The sequence below is a fragment of the Chlamydotis macqueenii genome, chromosome 18 (genome assembly GCF_036417535.1).
Source record: "Chlamydotis macqueenii isolate bChlMac1 chromosome 18, bChlMac1.mat, whole genome shotgun sequence".
NCBI lineage: Eukaryota > Metazoa > Chordata > Aves > Otidiformes > Otididae > Chlamydotis > Chlamydotis macqueenii.
Window position 1 is genome coordinate 10,581,034 of NC_141573.1, and position 20,608 is coordinate 10,601,641.

General features: G+C 52.2%; 1 protein-coding gene across 1 annotated transcript in view; it reads left to right on the forward strand.

The window, feature by feature from the left end:
• HS3ST3A1 (heparan sulfate-glucosamine 3-sulfotransferase 3A1) overlaps positions 1-20,212 on the forward strand; it is a 32,664-nt gene extending 12,452 nt beyond the window's left edge. The window contains exon 2 of the mRNA XM_086762194.1: positions 18,596-20,212. Within this exon, the coding sequence (XP_086618320.1) occupies positions 18,596-19,214 (619 nt within the window). The 3' untranslated portion in view covers positions 19,215-20,212. The remainder of the gene's footprint in view (positions 1-18,595) is intronic.
• The last annotated feature ends 396 nt before the right edge of the window (positions 20,213-20,608 follow it).

Here is a 20,608-nt window from a genome sequence, read left to right on the forward strand (position 1 = left end):
AGCAACGTGCCCAGCCCCGCTCTCGCGCAGAAGTTGCCTGGGCTCGGTCACGTCGTGGCCTTGCGAAGGTAGATGGGACAAGGATTGGGTGGTGATCGCGGAGGAGAGGAAGGAATTAGGGTGTGCTTCATTTGAAGTAAATCTGGCTTAAAATTATGAGCAGCTCTGGGTTTTATTAAAGCCCTGAAAGCAGCGCTTGGTTGTGTTGGGCGAATCGAGCAGCGATGTGAAAGCTGGTGTCAGCCCACACTTAGTTGAGGGAGCCCGAGCCTGAGTGACCTGCCGAGCCGCGCTCAACCCTGGCCGCTTCCAGGGGCTCTCTTGGCCATCACCCCGCTGGGGACATCCAGGAGTGAGGGAGGCGGAGGAGTCCAGAATCTGACTGGAGCCTACTGGTTGTTTCAGCATGGATGGGGCACGCGTCCTTCTTTCTCCCCTCCGTCCCTGATGGATGCTCAGCCCGGAACGGGTGCACTGATAGGTCTGGCTCATGAGGTGGTCATCTTGGTTTCTGGGAGCCAGCTGTTTGTGGAGCCTCCCCTTTTCCTTGTGCGTCCCCAGTATAAGATTTTTCAGACCAGTGAGTTTTGCACTGGCAGCTGAGCCTGCTCTCGCGAGAGTCCGTCTGTCTGTCTGTGCTCTTCCCTGCGGCTGCTGGGGTTGCCCAGCATCCCTGGATCTGCGGGCAGCTCTGCCCAGTGTGGGGAATACATTTAGGAATGGCTTGAGCCTGCTGGCTTCCCAAAGGCACATCAGCGAAGAGATCCCAAGGAAGCTCTGTCCCGGCTGATCTCCTACGCCAGGCGTTAAATGCGCAGCGTACTGCAGGAAAGGGCGTGGAAGGAAGGCGCACTGCACACTGAAAACCGTCCCTCGGGCAGGGGACGCTCACTGCACCCCCGTACTTCGGAGTGGAGCCCTGACACAGTCCTGCTCCTACCCTGACCAACCTTTCCCAGCCCACTCCACATCCTCCGAGTCACGAGAAGGATTCCCATGGGATCCTGGGGATAAGGGGAAGGGAGAGACCCGGCAGACCAGTATAGAGGCACGTCCCTTGATGGGAGCTGTGGGCCATGGGCTCCCAGGGGGAAAGGGGCTGGGAGGGAGCTTTGAGGGGTGATTAACAGCCTCAGCCATGGCAGGGCCATGGGTCAAGGAGTCCCAATTATTTCTTGGTGATACAGGTCCACCTGACCCCCCCCCGGCTTTGAAGCAAAGCGAGGGCCAGGACGATGGGGCCCCCGTCACGCTCTCCGCAGAAGGACTTTCAGACACGAGCCCAGGTCACCCTGACGTTGCTGACTCAGGGATGGTTCCCCCTGCTCAGCACAGATTTCCAGGAATGCCGTCCTTAACGTCTCCCGCTAGGCAAATCACAGCCGTCATATGTTTAGGGGAAAAATTGGATTTGCCTCGTAATCTAATCAATGCTAAATAACAGTAATTCCAACTCCCAGGCTCTATGCTTAAAGTGCTGCTGGTCTCTGGGGGTCACTGGAGTTATTTAATCTAATAAAATCACCATTACTGTCTAATCAGGGTGCACTGCGGGGGTGTTTTCCTGGGAAGGAAGGCAATGGTTAAATAACTGGCAGTCAGGGCCAAATATTCAGAGAGGGTGAACGGGCAGAGTGCTGTAAGTTGAAGGTTTCGTCGGGTTGGGACCCAGAGCTCTTTGGCCGTGTCTTTCTGGCGTCTTTCTGATGGTGCCTGCCATTGCTCAAGACACGCTGGTGGTGAGCATGTCCCCAGGTCCCTCCCATCACCTCTCTGGGCAGGCTGGACCACGCTGGTGCCACCCTTCCCTTTTTTTTTGGCCAAAGCAGGAGTTACGTGTTTTTAACCCGTCTCAATACTCCGTCCGGCACCACGACTTGGTGCGCTGCCTCTAGCGGGCTGCTCTCTGCACTGGCCTGCGGTGGTCCGGATTCTGCCGTCTGCTGCGTTTTAAGATGCTTTCCCCCAAACCCGCTGTACTTTTTTCCTTTTCATTAAGCGATTTTTCCTTATCTCCTTTTTAGAGGGAGACAGGACCTGCTCCAGTTCACATTTCCCATGCTGGCTTCGCAGCAATTTCTGAGCTGCCAGTCGATTCAGTCGTTACGGAGTGAGCCGAGGCATATCGAGCCGGTTGCTTTCCTATACGCTGAACTTATTGTATTCAAATATCTTGGAGTTATATCAGCAGCAGGCAGGGACTCCGCTGCTGTCAGATGCCAGCATGGCTCTATCCTGTGTAACCGGGGAGTGTTCCTTCCCTGTAGCGCGTGCTCTAATTTCCCATTATTATTTCTTTAATACTTACTGTACATTGCTCATTTGCTGCTAAAATTGGAGCCATTAGAGCAATAAGTGGCAATTACCTTCTGAGCGGCGTGGCATGTGAACCCAGCGCCGTGCCTGCCCCAAGGAGGAGGCTGGAGCCGGCCTTTTGGGAGCAAATCCCGTGAGCGAGGGTGTGATGCCGGCGTGGGTTTGTAGGGATCACTGAATGTCTGTTGGGGGTGCTGGGCAGGAGGGGAGGGTCGCACCTGTGGGTGCTGGGAGAGGATGCGTCTGGCTTGACATCCGTGGATGTTGGGGATGAGGAGGGGCTGTGGCTCTGCATGTGCTGCCGAGTTATCTCGGGACGTGTTCTCTATCTGGTGGTTGAGCTCCTCTGAGCAGCCTGTCCCCAGGGAGTGGCTTCTTTGCTGGCAAACAATCTCTGTGCTGAAAAAAAAAAGTTAAAAAAGGAACATATCTGGAAACTTCATCCTATTAAGTGCTCCTAAAAATCATGTCTGTGCTACACAGCAGCATGCTGGAGGTCTCTGGAGGAGCAGATGTAGCAGGGCCAGTGAGGGTTTGGTGCAGAGATGGGGCAAAGAAGGGGTTTCTGCAGGAGGGAGGGCGAGATGTGACAGCAGGCAGGTCTGAGAGCCCTGTCTCCACAGGCCACCCTGTCCTACATGGCCACAGACCTGCCAGCGCCGCAGGACACCAGCCCTTGCCCGGCTCAGCCCTCAGTGCTGGTCCCCTTGGTGCAGCGTCAGAGCGCAGGCGATGCCCCACGTGCTAACGAGGGGATCCAAGAGCCACCGTGGGCGAGGTCGGTCCCCGCGGGCGGCTCCTCGGCGACAGCCGGGATGTCTGGGTTCATTATGCACATCCCTTTCATGCCGCCTTCATTATTCGCGTGCTATCTAGTGTCATTAAGATATCAAGTTCATTTAGGTACATCCACATTGGCAGTTTAATTATGTCTGGGTACTACTCTGTATTTTATTCATGGACTATCTGGGGGCGGTTGTCAAACACAAGCCCAGGAGATAAAGGTTCGGTGGCTGCAGAATGCTAATGTCCTGCTGGTTCCCTTTTGACAAATACACATGCCAGTTATTACCAAACTGATTATTTCATTCATTAACACCACATACATCAGCTCCCTTCACCCAGTATTATTGTATACATTCATCTTTTCATAAACAATTACCTGACAAGGTTGGGAAAGGCGAGTACTGGGGAATTAACGCTCTGATGGGAAGTTCCCGGCGTGGGCTAGGAACAAGGTGCTGGGGGGGTGTGGAATGCCCCGTTAGCGTGATCGCTTCATTAATCAAATTAGGGACAATAGCGCATCGCATGTGTGCCGTGTTCCCAACAATACCGAACCCGTCTGCATTGTGCCGGGGGCTCGGGCGGATGGGGCTCCCTGTCCAGTTTCGGTGATGGGGGAGATGAAATGAAAACCAGGGGACCCAGCGGGAAGGCTTGGAAAGCCGGACCATGATGTACGTTTCTCATCTGCCCTTTTCTTTTTTTTAGTATCATTATTGTTACTATTATTGTGAGGAACATTTGCATGAGAACAGGTTCTTTGTTTATTGTTTGTGCCTTTTTTTCCGGCTTCTTCGCATTGCTTTCCCGGAGCTGTAACCCTCCACGATAGCATTAGCAGCAGTGGTGGGAATGATTAAGACACCATGAACATGCAACCATCTGGGGAAAAAAACATCCTAGGTCTTCTTTATACATTTTTTTAACTGTAAAAGGCTGGTAATGAGGGAAAAAAAAGTACAGGGAGACATGAACAGTGGCACGTAACTAAAGTCATGAAATAAGCGATTACTGCATCTTTCTTGGAGGTGGTGGTGAAACCCACCGGCGAGGACCAGTGATGCTGCTGGCCCAGCTGGAGATGGCTCTCACAGTCTGGATCTGCCGTGAGTGGCATTTTCCAGCGCATTATGTCCAGCATTAACTCCTGCGGAAGAAATCCGACCCGGAGCCGCTCTCGGTGATTTCCCTTGAACGCACAGCCCGTGTGGTTTCAGTGTGCTGTTAGTCCCTTATTTATTTCTTTAAAGACATCGTACCCTCAGCTGTTTCACCAGCAAGCTCGCTCCGTCCGATCCGGAGGAGGAGCAGCTGCAGGAGGCCACCAACACAGCCAGAATCAATTCAGCTTTTCACTCGAGCAGACACGCTTGGAAAGTAACGCTTCAGGGGTTACACTTCTGCACCACTCCAGCGCAGGATTTGCAAACTAAATAAAGGATCCGAGTGAGGTTTAAGTGCCTAACTCCCTTAGGCCCCTTTGAAGGAAGCCCCACTGGAATAACTGAGAAGCTTTCACCATGCTTTTGCAAAAGCATTAATCCTTCCTGCTATCTCCACAAGTCTCTTTGATCACGCTTCAGAATCTTTATCTCCAGGGGTCCTGTCTGGGCTTTGCAAAGTGGCTTAAGAGCAGACATCTCGCTGCTTCTTGGGGTTCCCAAGACATGCAATCACTTTTTGAAGCCCCACCATGGCTCTCCGTATCAGGATGGAAGGATCACAGCATGCCAAGGGTCCCAGTGGTGCTGCTGTCCTGCAAGGTGAGACCCCCACGGCCCCACTGCAGGGCGATGCCCGACTGGCGTGGTGGGCCAGGACGCCAGCCTGGATTTGAAATCTCTGCTGCTGCTGAGTGTCACCGTGGGCTTAGCCAGTTTTTCCTGCATTTTCCTACATTTTTCCGGGGGATCGCGATGAAAGAGGGAGTGCGCTCAGGCTGGGCTCTCTGCTCTTGGCAGATGCTGAGAAATGAAGGGGGAAGGAGGGTTGGTCTTCCTCACCAGCCTCTGCATGGAAGAGCTCTCAGCAGGGCAGTCCTGGAAAACGAGAGGCTGGGGGTCATCTCCAGGAGCCCATCTGAGACCCCCAGCCCGTGCCAGTTCGGTGCTGAGTGAGGAAGATGAGGCTTTACTGGCCTGGACCCAAATGACTCAAATTACCTCATGGAGCTGAGGTCACTAATTGGTTTGGTTTTTTTTCATCCATTCATATTCTGGAAAGCACTTTTCTTTTTTGCCTTTTTTTTTTTTGCATTAATGAGCTGGATTCACTCTTAGACACCTTGGTGTCACACTAATGCCCAAGCACCAGCCTCCGCGTCGCCCCTGCCTCCCCGTGCAGCGACGGGAGGGTGAGCGCGGTACGACCCCATGGACCAGCCGGACCTGAGCTGATGAAATTTAGATCTGCTGTCCACCAAAACTTCCTGAAATCCGTCAGATGACTCCGTCTGGTGCTGGGTTAGACAGGGATGAGTTCCCTGGGAGAAGGCGGAATTGCTGAGCACAGAAAAGAGCTCTTAATGAGCGACCTTCTGAGCTGCGGCTAAAATCCCTTAATAGACTGCGGGGCTGGAGAGGGGGCCAGGGTGTGATTTCTTCGTCCTGCCTTGCTCAGAACTTGCAAATTAGGCTAGGAGGAATCTTTTTAAGCTTTCTATTTTCTGGAGACTTTTGCCCTCTTTGCACTTGACCGCTTTGCTCCGGGAATGAAAGTAGGGAGCCCTTTCCCAGCCGTTAAAGTTTCATTTAGCAAAAAGGACAAAGAATTGGCATGGGAAGGATGAAGAATGGCTGCGAGGGTGAACTTGTGTGACTCCATATATTGTAGATCATAGCCTAAGGTCAGGCTCTGCTTTTTACAATACAGATCGAGGACTTTTTGGCCTTGCAGCAGGAGGAAAATGTGTAGTGATCTATAAAAAGTAACTTCTCAGCGTAATTTAAGAAACAGCCTCTGTTCTCAAGAGGGGGTGGGGAGGCCTTTGAGGTGTCTGGATCTTTCATAAAGCTCTCTGTTGATGCACACACAGATATCAGTGGAGTGTCTCCAGCAGTGTAGGGTATGTCGCAGTATTTTCCAAAATGTAATAAAATCTGATGAGTTCATTAGGACTCCACAACAGCATCTTGGAGGATGGATCCTCCTTGTCTTGGAGGATGGTTCCTCCACTCACTAGGTCCTGATTTTCAGTCTCTTAGATCTGGTGAGATTTCTTCTTCTCCAGAGAGAAGGATGTTCCTCCATCCTCCTTCCGAAGGCAGAACACCTTTTTTTTCCCCAAATCACCTCCAGTCAGTGGTTTTTTGTGCCGTTCCAATTTCCAGACAATGTTTTGTTCCCCTGCTCAACCACCGCCCCTCTCTCCAGCTCCGGTTCCCATCCTTCTCCTCTTCTTCCATGGCAAGAACACATGCATTGCAGTGAGCGTGCATAGCCGGAGGTGCGCTTGTGTTTGCGCCGAAGAAAAATGAGGCAGACATGGAAAACAAGCAAATCACATTAAATGTTGCAGGCAATAATGGAGCTCCCAGGGGACGGAGATAATATAGTGAGAGACAAAGGAACAATAGACTTTGCTGGCCCAAGCGCTCACTTGATTGTGGCTTTTCTGGAGTTATTCTTGACTTCCTCTCCGTTGGTGGTGAGTCGGACCTTGGAGCTGACAGAGATCGGGATGTCATCCGGGGCCTGTGGCAGGGATGCTCATCGTCTTGTGCGCCTTTGTCATATATACTGCTCTTTGCGGAGACCCTTGTCCTGCCCAGGAGCCCTGCAGCGCAAGCGGTGGGGATTATTTTAAAGCTGGCTGTGATTTCTGTGGTTTGGAAAAACACGCCACTGTCTGAGGGCCTTTGGCCGGAGAATGGCGTTGATTTGAGCTCCTATTTGGGGTGGGTGCAGGGCACAGGGCAGGCGTGGCAGTAGTGGCGGTGGGGATTCCCTGAGGTTCGGATGCGGAAAGAAGCATCAGGATGAAACGCTGGCGTTACCCATGCAGGGTGCTTCCCTCCACACCGCGTCTGGGCTTGGGGTGCTTGCAGGACATGATGGGGCTGTTACTGCCCAGGTTTGCGGGGGGCGCAGGGCCGGGTGAAGGCAGAGGCAGTCGGGGTGCGTGATGGCAGTGGCTCCACCAGCCTGGGCAGCGAGGAGCCTTCCGAACCAAACCACTGCCGGCTTTTGGAAAAATCCCAGGTGGGACGCTCTCTTGGGGGCTCCCCACAGTTCCCTCTGCAGAGGCAGCCAGTGCTTTGAGATATGCTTCAGACTTCCCTTTTTCTTTCCGTCATTCTTCCCTTTCTTCTTTTTCCTTCTTTCCTTCTTCCTTCCCTTTCTCCCTTTCTTCTTTTTCCTTCTTTCCTTCTTCCTCCCTTCTCTTTTTTCTTTCTCTTCTCTCCCTTCTTTTTTCTTTCCATCTTTTTTTTCTTCTTTTTTTTTTCCTTTCTCTCCACCTTTCTCTTTCTTTCTCTCTTCTGTTTTTCTGTCTGTCTGTCTTTCCACCTTTCTTAGACCTCAGCAAATTCCAGGAAGGCATCAGTTGTCTTTAACACCCAAAGGAAAAATCGAAGGGAAGGGTTCAATTACTCGCATGAAAAATGAGTCTCCTAACCACGGTCTATCCATTTGCTAGTTGTGCTTGTTTTAAAACTGAATTATAGAGCCTGCGCATTTTTTTCTGGAGACAAATGCATTAATTTTTCTCCAAACAGACAAGAGGGAAGCAGAGGGAAAATAAGATAATAAGAGTTTCCGCAGTGATTTATAAGCCTTTGTGAGAAATAATGGGGGCAGACGGCAGCGCGCACCGGCAGCCCGTGGGGGAAGGGGTGAGGGGGTGGCAGGGACGACTGAGAGGAAAACTGCCAGGAGTCCAAGTCCGATTGTTGGTTTTAGATGATATAAGATCACTTTATGTCTCTGACGGGCTTGAGAAATCTCTCTTTCTCTCTCTCTGTATACACACATAAAATACATGCCATATGATGCGCTCACAGCCCGCACAGGCTCTGCTGTTTATACAGGAAAGGATTGTGTTTCTCACCGACCTCTCCCCAGCCCTCCTTCTTCTGCCGAAGGATAAACTGGGACCTTTAGAAAACAAAGTGGTGGCTACAATTTTTAACAGATTTGTTCTCGCATCTATTTATACAGGGCAGCCGAGCCCTTCCCAGGGGCCAGCTGCCTGCACTCTCGGGCGAAAAACAGGGGGGGTGAGTTTGTTTTTTTTTAATCTGTTCACTTTGGTTTGATTTATATGCTAAAAGAGATATTTTTATTAGAGTGCATAGTAAATTTGGTTTCTTTATTGCTCATGAGAGCTTTTTTCCAAAATTGGACTATTTATACAGGACGCTGATTGCAATGTATTTCCGATCTTAATGTCTAACGGTAGAGAATAAAAAAAAATATCCCAAATCGTATGTTTTTAAGACTTCAGCCTCCTTTGGAATAAGATGAAATGGGTAACTTTTTCTTGTGACACTCAGCAGCTCCCAGGAAATCATCTCGTTTTAGCAAATAAAGACTTTCGGTGGGGACTGAAGACTCCAAAAGGGTTGGAAGCCATTTTGCGGTTTGCCCGTTGCTGTAGTCCACGTGAAACGTGGCCGGGGGAGCTGGAGCCGTAGTACCTGTGCTGATGTTTCTCTCCAATTACTTATAGGAATGATTCAATGAATTTATTCCCCGTTGGTTTCCGAGTAGAAAATCCTGCGGCGTTCAGATGGATGCGAGAGCAGAGGGAGGCTGGAAGTGATGCTTTAAAGTGAAACCTAAATCTGTTCCAGGGCAGATGGTTAATTGTGTGGTTCAATTTATTTGCCTAATGCAAATCGTGTCCCATTTGCCCGTGGCACCAGGGGAACCAGATTCCTGTTTGTTTTGCTAAAAACCGGGCTGAGATTTCACCGCGTCTTCTGCAGCTCCCACGTGAAGCTGCCCTGCGGCGAGAAGGCTTTGTGGTCCTCAGCAGAAGATCACCCTATGTCCAGAGCTGGTGGAGAGGAGAAACATCAGCTCCCATGGAAAAGGGCTGGGATGGGGTTAAGCCACCAACACCGTGTAGGTTTGCAGGATTCAACCTCCCATCTTAGAATGTTAGAGTCATAGGATCAAGGGTTTGGGTGGGAAGGGAGCGTTAAAGCCCACCCAGCCCAACCCCCCTGCAAGGAGCAGGGACCTCTCCAACCAGATCAGGTTGCTCACAGCCCCATCCAGCCTGGCCTGGAATGTTTCCAGGGATGGGGCATCCACCACCTCTCTGGGCAACCTGGGCCAGTGCTCCACCACCTTCATAAGGAAAAAGTTCTTCATTTTCATGGCTCCAGGCCTGTGAAGGTGCTTTAGTGGATGGCAGCATCCCCTTCTTCCATCCTGAAACCAGGCACTGGGGTGTGTCTGGGGGTCTGCGCTCCCCCAGCCCCACTGATCCCCTCTGCTCTGGGACCAGGAGGGCGTTTTGGGGGTTCCCAACTTCCTGAATGGGCCTAATTGAAGCCTAAAGAGATTTTTCACAGATTCGTGGATTTTCAAAGGAGAAATTTGCATATTAATAAGAAGCTGTTCGGACTGATTGGCTTAATGTGTTTGGGGTAAGTATAATTAAATGTCAAGGGAAATATATCATGAAGTAATGAAGCTGAAGCTAATTTATCAAAAAATGAGTTGTAGAGAGGGAGACATTTCCAATAATAAACAGTTCTTTAACCTTCCTCTTTACAGTGATTTGCTTAGTCAGGGCTGAAATGTGCGGTCTTGAAGATCCTCAAGAGAGAGAGATGTGAGATTATTAATGGTTTGGGGGCTCAGATTTTTTCCATGTTCTCCTTGGTACCAACCCCTCTGCCCTGGCACCCCAAGGCTGAGCCCATGCAGAGGGTTCAGCTGGGTCGAGGTGGGTCGCCCTGAGGCCACCAGCAGCACCTGGGAGGACCTGGGAGGATGTACATGGGTAAGACCTCAGGGGTGCCCTTAGGGAAGAAGAATGGACTTGAGGTTTAATTATATCAGATGCTGGGACACTTGTACCAGTTTTTTTTTTTTTTTTCATTTCTCAGACGTCTCTCTTTGCTCTTGTAAGCTTTTCAGAGCACGTGCCATCTCCTGCTCTGTTCACATACTAGCCGTGGATAAAGATCAGCCCATACAGGCACAGCTTTAATATGAACAAAAAATTGCAGTGCGTGTTCAGAATTGCGGTGCAGGTCCCAAAACTCGTTATTTTAACATCAGAATTGAGGTTCAGGCTGAAGGCCATGCTGGTTTCTGTGAAGGCTGTGACTCTTCTGCATCCCTCCCTGTGATGGGAGGAGGTTGTGAGCTCCCTCCCCATGGCACAACTGTGCAGCAGGCAAACGGGCACATGTTTTTCAGCAAAACTGCTGCTTTGGGCGAGTGCTGGGTCCATCGGATTCATTTCCAGCCGTGCTCTGACTGTCCTTTGCCACCCGCCTCCATGCATGGTGGGAGTGGGACTGGGAGCTCTCGATTTACACTTTGTGCACTTGCAAGGGAGAAAGGCAGGGTGCAATGCTGTAAAAGGATCGTGCCCATCGTCTCAGCTGGAAAATCCTCCTCTGGCGTAGTGTGGTGTGGAGGGGAATCAGCAGGTTGCTGAATAATAGAGTCATCTGTAGGAGAGAGCAGAGCTCGTGTCCATTTTCATTAAGAGCCACCACAGTTACAATGAAAATCAGCGCCAAAAAGCCAACAGGACCCAGCCGTCAGAAGCCTGGATTTACCCAAGCAAATCCATCCGGGTAATGAGGAGTCACTTTTCATTTGGGAGCTACGTTGGAAATACGATGAAATCACTGTGGGCCTGATTTACTCCTGTGTAAAAATTAGCTGGTGCTGCAGGGATTTGGGAAATGGTCCGTACCCTCCACTGGGTCAAGCTCTCACCAGGGACATGGTGCTGGAGAGGGGTCTATGGCCCTGGCTCTGGACCTCTTCAGCTGCAGCCGCGATTTACCAGCAATGCCACCGGGCAGGACCCAGCGTCCTCCCAGATGGACACAGAAATGCGCCGCAATGACTTGGCTTTTTAGCCGTTGGAAAGAAACCAGCTATGAAATGCCCCTTTTCCAAATCCCAGCTGGTCAGCCCGGAGGAAGCAGCGGTGCCACCCGTGATTGCCTCAGCTTTGATGAGTTTCTTGTTCCAGCAAAGGAAAAAAATCAATGGCTTGCACGGCTAATGGCATCGGAGAGTTTCTGCTTGTCGATAGCACTTAGGCACCGGCGGTCTCGGGGAGATGCCCAGATGTGCTTCCCAGCACTGCCGCTTTTCGAGAGCCTCTCGGCACAGCTCCTGCTGGTCGCGGGATGCCGGGACAGCGGTGTCACCTCTTGCCACCAGCATCACCTTCGCGAGGAGCCGGGAAGCCACCGGGCCCCTGCCTGAGCGCAGGGCTCCCCGCTTACCTGCTGCCCTCAGAACAGCAGTCCTGCCTGTCAATAATTAATCAGAGCAATTAGGCAGAGAGCTTTGCACGTTGTAATTAGCTGGGACCAGGGCGATCTCCCCTCCTGGGGCAGGGAGGCAGCAGCACTGAAAGCAAAGCCCCCCGCGCAGCCCCTCTTTGTGTGCAGCCAGGGCCAGGGATGCCGATGTGAGGGTGCACGTGTGCCTGCCCGTACAGGGCGGGGGCTCTCGGGGGACAGAATGAACCCCTTATCTCAGGGACACTGCCGCTTCTTGCCGGGTCACCTTGGCCTTGGATCTGCAGCCGCCATGCCGTTGGCCAGGGATTGTTCCCACTCTTCCTGAGTGAGGTCACCGCCCCGAGATCCAGAAGGAGAGCATCCACTCGCGGAGTTATCGGCAACAGCCTTGGCTAACAGGCTGCTTTCTCCGCAGCATTGCTTCGATGGGTTTCCCAGCTCCTCAGGAAGGAAGAGGCTGTGACCTTGGGATGGGGTGACACCGGCTGTTACTCCCGTGGGCACAGCGCCGGCAGCTTGGTGTCCAAGTCCCTGTTTTGGAGGCGCTGAGGTTGCCGGAGTCGTTTATTTTTCTGAAGCCCTGAAATGGTTGAACCCACTGGTGGCAGGGAGCAGAGCTGCCCACGGTGCTCGGCCTGCAGCAAGGGTGCGAATTAGGGGAGGGAGGCTGCTGAGGGCCCCCCGCGATGGGTGGACTCGCAGGTGCCTTTGCCAGGATGCCCGTGCGATGGGCACGGGACAAGGACATGGACACCGGGGTGGGCATGGCCTCCTGCCTCGTCCCTCCACCTCACACTCTCATGAACGGAGCCTGGGCTGGGTTTGGGGGTTTGGATGGGGACAGGGCAGATGTCTGGGGGGGTCCCCGTGAGCTGTAGTCGGGCTATCAGCCCTCTCCTAAACTTCAGAGGGAGCTTAACTGGAAGGAGTGGAGGGAGGGGAGGGAAGGCAGCGCCGCTGAGAAGATGCTGCTTGACAGAGACAGCGTGGAAACAGATGCTCCCGGCTGCCAATGTAATGAGATACATAAATACCGAGACTTGCTCCAATAAACGCCGGCCTCCGCCGTTGGGACGAGCTGGGGAGCTCCCGGCATCGCTAACCGTGCATCAGCCGCAAGCACAGGGCAGGCGGATTTGGGTGTGCGGGGAGGAGAGGCCCTGCCTCAGTGAGAGTGTTTTATTCGGGAAGGTGGCACGGTCACTGCGTGCCGCGCATATCCCCTGCGGCCAGGGCTGTGCCCGCGGAACCCAGCAGTGACCGGCCCTGCGGCCCGGAGTTCGGGGACAGCTGCCTGCTGCCAGGGCTGGTTTTTTGGGGTATTTTCCAAATGCCTAAAAGTGATGATACACCCCACGTGCTTTGAGAGCTGCTCTTTCAGCCCAGCACAGCTCAATGCAGCCAGGCCCTGTTTTCATATGTGCTTTGATTTTTTTTAAATCAAACCCCTCTGGAGTCTCGAGGACGGGAGTGCTGGAGTCCCTCCTGTGTGCTGGGAGGGACGTTGCCGAGCTGGGCACAGGGAGCGTGCCAGGGTGGCAGCAGGCTCCTCAGTACATCTCGGGGGAGCAAATCATTTGCCGCTCGCAGACATGATGCAGTGGGGCTGGACGCCTTTCCCGCCACGGCCAAGGGAGCAGAACCGTGGTCTGTCTGTCCCAGCAGAGGCCATGCCCCCATCCTGCGTGGTTTGCGGTGGTTCAGCGGGGCAGGAGAGGAGGCGGAGGAAAACCCAAGGCCCCTGACACCACCGCAGTTGCTTTGCAAGGGTGCAGGCGTCCTCTGAGAGATGATGGTCGTGTCGTAGGTCTCACCAGTGACACCTAGATTTCCCTGAATGTTCTCTTTACCCAGAGAAAATGCCTCGGCAGCAGGGTGGGGAGGGATGGGAGAGACCCAGGGTTTTCATTGTCCCCTCCCAGGGCCATTGCTGCAGCCTCAGCCCAATCCATCCCCCGGTAAAACCAACGGCAAGCATCTCACTGTGCTATTAATGTCAGTTGGACTTGATTTTACATCCAGCAACGCAATGAGTGATTCTATTTTTTCCTTCCAGTCCTCTCTGATCTTTTGCCACTCTCCTTTCAGCTTCCTCAGTCCCACAGCTTTTCTTGGAGGGTTGGTTTTTCTTTTTTTTTTCCCTATCAATCAGATTCCTGAAATGCATCTTTCCATGTATTGATTTCACCTGACATCTAAAGGAAGGCAAAGCAGGAGGCTCAGCTAATGCCGATGTGCCCTCACAGCTCAGCAAAGCAAATTTAGAGCCTTGCTGGAGCTGCCAGGGCAGCATAGCCCCCGGGCTGAGACGCTGGCCTCACAGGAGGGACACATCCGTCTCTCCAGGCAGCATTTTGTAATTTATATAGCCATGCATGCTACTGGTTACATCAAGTTATCACTCTTGCCAGAGCATCTTTCTTTTCAATCATCTCCTGCGCACGCTGTAATGGTACTTCTGGGAGCGTGGGCCCGAGGGTGGGGGAGAGGCTTGTGATAGCAGTTTTTTATTTTTTTCTGATAAATTCCTGTTGCAGACTCACTGCTTAAAATGATCTGGAAGAAAAAGAGAAATGGTGGTGGGGGAGGAGAAGACAACTTGCTGGTGGCTGCAGCGGCACAGGGAGCAACGCACACCACTTGCATCAAGTCACGGTGCTTGCTGTGCCTCAGTTTCCCCACTCTCCCTGTTCAATAGCTTCACGTTGGCGATGGCTCCATGTGTCCCCCAGAACTGCCAGCTGTGTTACACCCACCCTTGTGCCCCATCCTGGAGACAGGAATTCTGGCAGCGTTTCTATAGAGCAACTCCCCATGCACAAAGGCCGGATAATTTTGCATGAGCAAGACGATTTCATTTTTACCCACACTGTCCCTCTGTGGTGCACAGGCAGGAGTCAGGACGGGTGCTTGCTGGTGGGAGAGTCCACGATCCTCCCTGTGATCCTTTGTCATGTTTCTGGGACCAGATTTGGCCCTTCCTTGCAGAAAGGCTGTTCCATGGGATTCAAGATCCCGCAGCTGATTGCAGAGCTGTCGGGCTCTTTCGGAAAGAGCAGCATTCCTTTGATATGGTTTTTCCTGTGATGTCCTCTTTGGTGGCACTTCCTTAAAAACAACCCTTGCCATGAGAGACTTCCTTTCCCACCACAGCTGCGGGCTGGGGTGCTCCGAACCCCAGCCAAACCCTGGCCCCTTGAATCTGGAGCAAAACCAAACCAGAGCTGGCTTCAGCTGAGTGTGGCAGCAAGGAACAGAGGGCAGATGTCATCTCTGGAGAGTGTGTGAAGGTGTTTTTTTTTTAAATCACATTCATGAACAACTCATCTCGAGCCATGGAAACAGGGAGACCTCCCCCTTGGATGTGCTAATATCTGCCTGGGGTTTTCCCTTCCCTGTTTCTTTGTGCGTATCCCACTGCTGGGACTGGTGGCTCAGTTTAGTGGCACGGATGGGAAAGGCACCTGGAGTGTGGAGCAAGGTGCCGTCTTGGGAACGTTCCTGGCGTGCAGGGTGGGGAGGAGCACGGGGCTGATGGCTGTAATCACCACAGCTTTGTTTATCGCTCTGGGTTGGGATGGGTGAGGCCTGGTGCAGAGCTGCCCTTATCTGCCGACTTCAGCCTCCTTCTGGGAGAGACCTGGACTGGATTTATGTGGGAAAAGCCTTCCAGCAAGTCCAGCCATGGCTGCTTTTAGTGCCTTGCATGCTGCCGAGGAGCCCAGGAGGTCCCAAGCAGGACGTGGCTTGGTCCAGCTGGGAGCAAAGCAGCATATGGGCTTCACACAGCAACCTCACCTGGAGTCTTCTGGACTCAACACCAGGAGCGGCACAGGGCTGCCTCTCCTGCGTGAAACAGGCTGTCCTCTCCCAAAAATCTCATTTCTGGACCAACCAATGCTTGTTTTCTCACCAATCGCCAGCTTCTCTTGCTGCTTTGAGTTGGTGGGACAGCAGCACATCAGCTGAGGCAAAACAGCTGCTTTACTCCATTTCCCATCCCCTGATGGAGCTGAGTGGGGGGGATACCCAGCGTGGGCTGGCGGCAACCACCACCACCACGTATCATTGCATCCATTCCTCCAAGCTGAGCTTCCAGACAGGCTCAGCCCTTGGGTGCTCATCTTGTAAGGAGGGAGCCCAATATGTTATTCTGGTTTCTGGCCGTAAAGTGATGCTTCCCTCCCCAGAGTTGTGCTTTGGCTAAGAACAGAGACGGGAGATCAGGTGGCTTCTCCATGGGCTCTGATCCCTGGGGTTCAGCCCACACCCTGCTTGCCCTGGGAAACTTAAGGTCAAGCTTTATAAAGGCATCATTGTACCGTCAATAAAGAGACAGAAAAGCCATAATAAACATGACACAGAGATCAGTTCCCACACCAGGAGTGCCTGGGGGTGGGAGACACTTACTGGGATGCCGTAGTGTGACCCCAGCACTGAAGTGCCGATGTCAAGGACTGTCACACCAGTGTGCATCAGGAAATCCCGGAGCAGCACCGCCTGCTTCGCTGCGACCCGTGACCACCTGGTACTCAGCATCACCCCCCCCCCAGCCCAGCCCACCCTGGCCAGGTGCTGGAGGGTTCACTGCCGCAGCGCTGAGGGAAGACAAATCCAAACCCTTACATCACCAAAGTGAAGTCCCGCAAAGCCCGCTGGCGTGGGGAAGGGGGCACAGCCCCGCCGTGAGCAGCAGCCCCATGAGCTCCCTCCCAGGGCTTTGACCGGACACCACTGCCAGGAAGAAAAGCACGGACCTGGAAAAGGCCAGATATGAATATGCATGCATAGCTGAAATGCTCCCTTTGAGGAAAGTCTTCCTCCCCTATTAAGTAATTAAATAAAGCCCCGAGCTCTACTAAAATTAAAATAACAGAATCCATTTATTCTGGCAGGGCTCGCTAGTGGCTGCTCTTGCCAAAAACATTTTTGTGGTTCTTGTCTTTTCAAGTGGTTCTTTTGCAATAGAACCCAGATGCCATTAGTCCAGGGAGGCCTCCAGGCAACTGTTTACGTCCATGAAAGATGCTCTTTGTAATTAATTAATCTCCCAAAAGCTGTGGTAGCACATTCCCTGTGGCTCCCAGCGTGTCCCTGCCCGCCGGGCTGGCAGCGGAGGCGCGGGCTCATTCCTGAGCGCTGAAGAAAGCTTTTGTGTTGCAGCCTCGCCACAAAAAGGGTTAATCATCATCTCCTCCTTGGGAAGATGTGGAGATTTCAACACTTATCACAACACAACCAGAAGGTAGCGTGCCTTCCCACTGCCCTGGTGCCAGTTCAGCGGCTCCTGTGCTTGCTCAACAGCAAATTGCAGTTGCAGGAGGCTGCGTTACAGGGATGGGGACCAAGAAGTGGGGCACAACCAGGTTCCTTCACCCTTTTGAGGGTTCAGGTGCCTCCAGGTCCCTCAGGTGTTGCAGGTTTTCCAAAGCAGAGGGCAACAACACAGCACCTGAGAAATGTGGGCTTGGTGCACATGGGTGAACATCTCACCAGAGAATTACGTATCTGCTCAGCAAAGGCCATGCTCATGCTGGTTTTTCAACCCATCTCCATCCTTCGTGTTGGCAGCAATTGCTTGTGTGTCTTCGCATCCTTCAGGATGTGCAAGAGCTCTCTCAAACCCCTCAACTCATTCATTCTCCAGCCTGAAGGTCCCAAATTCATGGAGTTTCCCCAAACAGAAACCCTCGGCAGAGACCAGCAAAAATTGGGCTTCTCTAGAACCACGTCTTTGCTCGGCTGCTACGTAATGTGGTTGCAAATCGAAATAATTGCTTTAGGAAGGGTCGGTCCTCGCTGCCTCATTTGTAACAGAGCGACTCAGCCTGGGGTTGGGTTGTTATTGGTGTTTTTAGCCGTTGTTGGCTTTTCGTTGTTGCTTTTTTTTGATAGATGAGTTTAATTTTGCTGGCGTATTGCACAGGTTTGCAAACCAGATGTTGCCACTGCAGGACCATAGCAATAAGGCGGGCAGGGAGCAGTTCATCACGGCACACAGATGTCGCAGCCGCCGTGGGGTCAACGACGAGGGGTCAGGGTGTGGGGGGGGGGATGCGGGTCCCTGCTCCTCGGGATCCGGGGCCACAGTTACCATGAGAACTGCTGGCGGCACGGCATTGAACCTCGCCGGCGCTGCAGCCACCTCCCATCCATCTCCCGTTCCTCCCGGGAAGGACCAGGAGCGTTGGATGGAGACCAAGCTCTGGAAAACTCTGCCGAAAGCTGGGAAGCAGGGATGAGTTTGCGTGACCGAATGGTGATGGTGGGAATCACCATGTTTTGCAGATGCTGGCTCCTGTCCGGGGGTGATGCCACTGTGAGGGGATGGGATGTGGCGTGGAGCAGGACGGACCCTGCCCCGAGCCCCGAGCCCCGCTCCTGCTCCCAGCTGGGAGAGCTTCCCGAAGCAGCCTGCCCGTGGGATTTCGTTGGGTGGAAGAAGGAAATCGCTGAGGTCAGGGGGCTGATATTGCACATTTTTATGTGACATCAGCTTGCTGCCACCTTGAAAATACCAAAAGATGGAGTCTTACATCCTGGCCCTTGAAAAAAAAAAATCCCTTGGGCCCTGCAGGAAGGGAGTGTTACTTGAGAAATTCACTGTTATTCTAGGGAATGGAAGCCAACATGCAGGAAACCCCAGTGCGGGCAGGGAGGAATTTAAAGGGTCAGGGCAAGAGGATTGTAGAGATGTGCTCTGTCCTTACAGGGCCATAGCAAGCAGGGAGGTGGGATCCCCCTCAAGAAGCCCCTGAGAGGCCCTGAACAGGCAAAATCGGTTTAGGTCTAATTCTATGTAAAAAGGCAACCAAAGGAAGTGGGAAACCAGGAGTGTGTTCAGATGTTTTGCTGAATCAGAGCATTGTGGGCTTCCTGACCAATCCACGCAGGGAGGGAAGCAAGCTGGGCTGGAGGTGTGAGGCTCAGGAGCATCCTGCCCATGGTACCCAGGACATCCCCCAAACACTGCCTGCGCCCAGCTCCCCCACCGCACCCAGGGGCACTTGGTACTAATGTCACCCTCTCTCTTCCTTTCTCAGAGATCTCATGCCCAGGACCCTGGATGGGCAGATCACCATGGAGAAGACCCCCAGCTACTTCGTCACCAAGGAGGCCCCAGCCCGCATCTCCTCCATGTCCAAGGGCACAAAGCTGATCGTGGTGGTGCGGGACCCCGTGACCAGAGCCATCTCAGACTACACCCAGACGCTCTCCAAGAAGCCCGATATCCCCACCTTTGAGAGCCTGACCTTCAAAAACAGGACTACGGGCCTGATCGACACCTCGTGGAGCGCCATCCAGATTGGCATCTACGCCAAGCACCTGGAGAACTGGCTCCTCTACTTCCCCATCGGACAGATCCTCTTTGTCAGCGGGGAGAGGCTGATCAGCGACCCCGCGGGGGAGCTGGGCAGGGTCCAGGACTTTCTGGGCCTCAAGAGGATCATCACCGACAAACACTTCTACTTCAACAAAACCAAGGGGTTCCCGTGCCTGAAGAAGGCGGAAGGCAGCAGCAAACCCCACTGCCTGGGGAAGACGAAAGGCAGGACCCACCCCGACATAGACCAGGAGGTGGTGCAGAGACTGCGGGACTTCTACCGGCCCTTCAACATGAAGTTCTACCAGATGACAGGGCAGGACTTCGGCTGGGACTGAGGCTGAAAAAAAATAATTTAAGAAAAGGAAAATATAATATAATATATATTTTTTTTACTTATCAGTAGAGAGGGGAAAAATACAGAAAAAAAAATAATAGTTGTGCTGAAACATAATTTGTTCCGAATTTTTTTTTTCTTTTGACATCGCTTTGTTTTCTTCCTTCTCTCAGAGATGAGGTGATGTGTCCATCCAGAAAACGAGGCTGTTAACAGCAACCTGGTCCTTGTGACATCACCAGCAGCTTGGCTGCTTCCTTCGATGGGCCCAAGGCTTAGCGCTGTCTCTGTAAAGAAAAAATGTTGGTGCAAAGTTTTTAGATGTCCTCAGGTCCACCTCCAGAAGTGACATGGGTACTTGGGCGAGCTCAGAGCCTTTGTGGAAGGTCAGCCAGATGTTGGCTTGCAAATGCCATTTTGGACCAGACCTCATAACTTTTGACACTGAAACCAGAGGCTTACTAACTGATTTGGCTTTCTAAACCTTACCTAGGGGATTTTTTAATTGCATGAAACCTTTGTTGAAATTATTCTCATTTATCTAATTTTTTTGTTTGAGTTTTGCACCCCCTAAATCAAGCTCTTTTCATCAACCAAACTTATTTTTCATCTTACAGAAGCCAAAACCAATAATCCTTTTTTTGTTTTGAGACAAAACAATTTTGGTAGCCAAAAGTGAAAGAAAACAAATGATTCTTTTGGCTCTTACGATTAAAATTGCCAGGTAGTCAAAAGGCCTCATTCACAGGAGCTGGCTCTAAACCAGCGTTCCCCGTCGCCAGCAACATGCACCCCTTCTGCTACACTGACAGCAGAGCGCTCTTCCCATCTGCAGGGATCTGGGTGATGGGCACAGAAGGTCCACGCTGAGATGATGCTCATGGTAGACCTGTCTTGAAGGTGATGGGGACCCACCATCCCACCAAGTTCACAGTGTCTGGCGGATGATATTTAAGCCATAATGATGAATGTTTTAAGTTAGGCCAGTCTTAAAACAGTGGAGAAAGGGGAGAGAATGAGAAGACGATGGAAGTTTTCTTGTCCTTTCCTAAAGGAGAACTGAGGGGGAAGCAGGTGCAAGAGCACTGGTTGTGCAGGGCTTTAAAAATTGTCAGGCAAAATGAATCTCCTGTTTGCAACAACCAAGTGCTTGAAATTCTTTGCTTTGCTCCTTATCACCTTTTTTTTTTTTTTTTTTTTTGGCTGGTAGAAGTGTCTCAGGGACAGAAATCCATCAGTGAGCACCTCATCATCAGTTGGTGCTGTATACACACAACACGATGCTCCTTCTCCTGAGCCTAACTTCTAAAAGCCCCTGATGGGGTAAAGAAAAGTGGGACATCAGAGGTGCAGAGCCTTGGGACCTTCCTAGTTCCTGAAGACACAAACCCACAT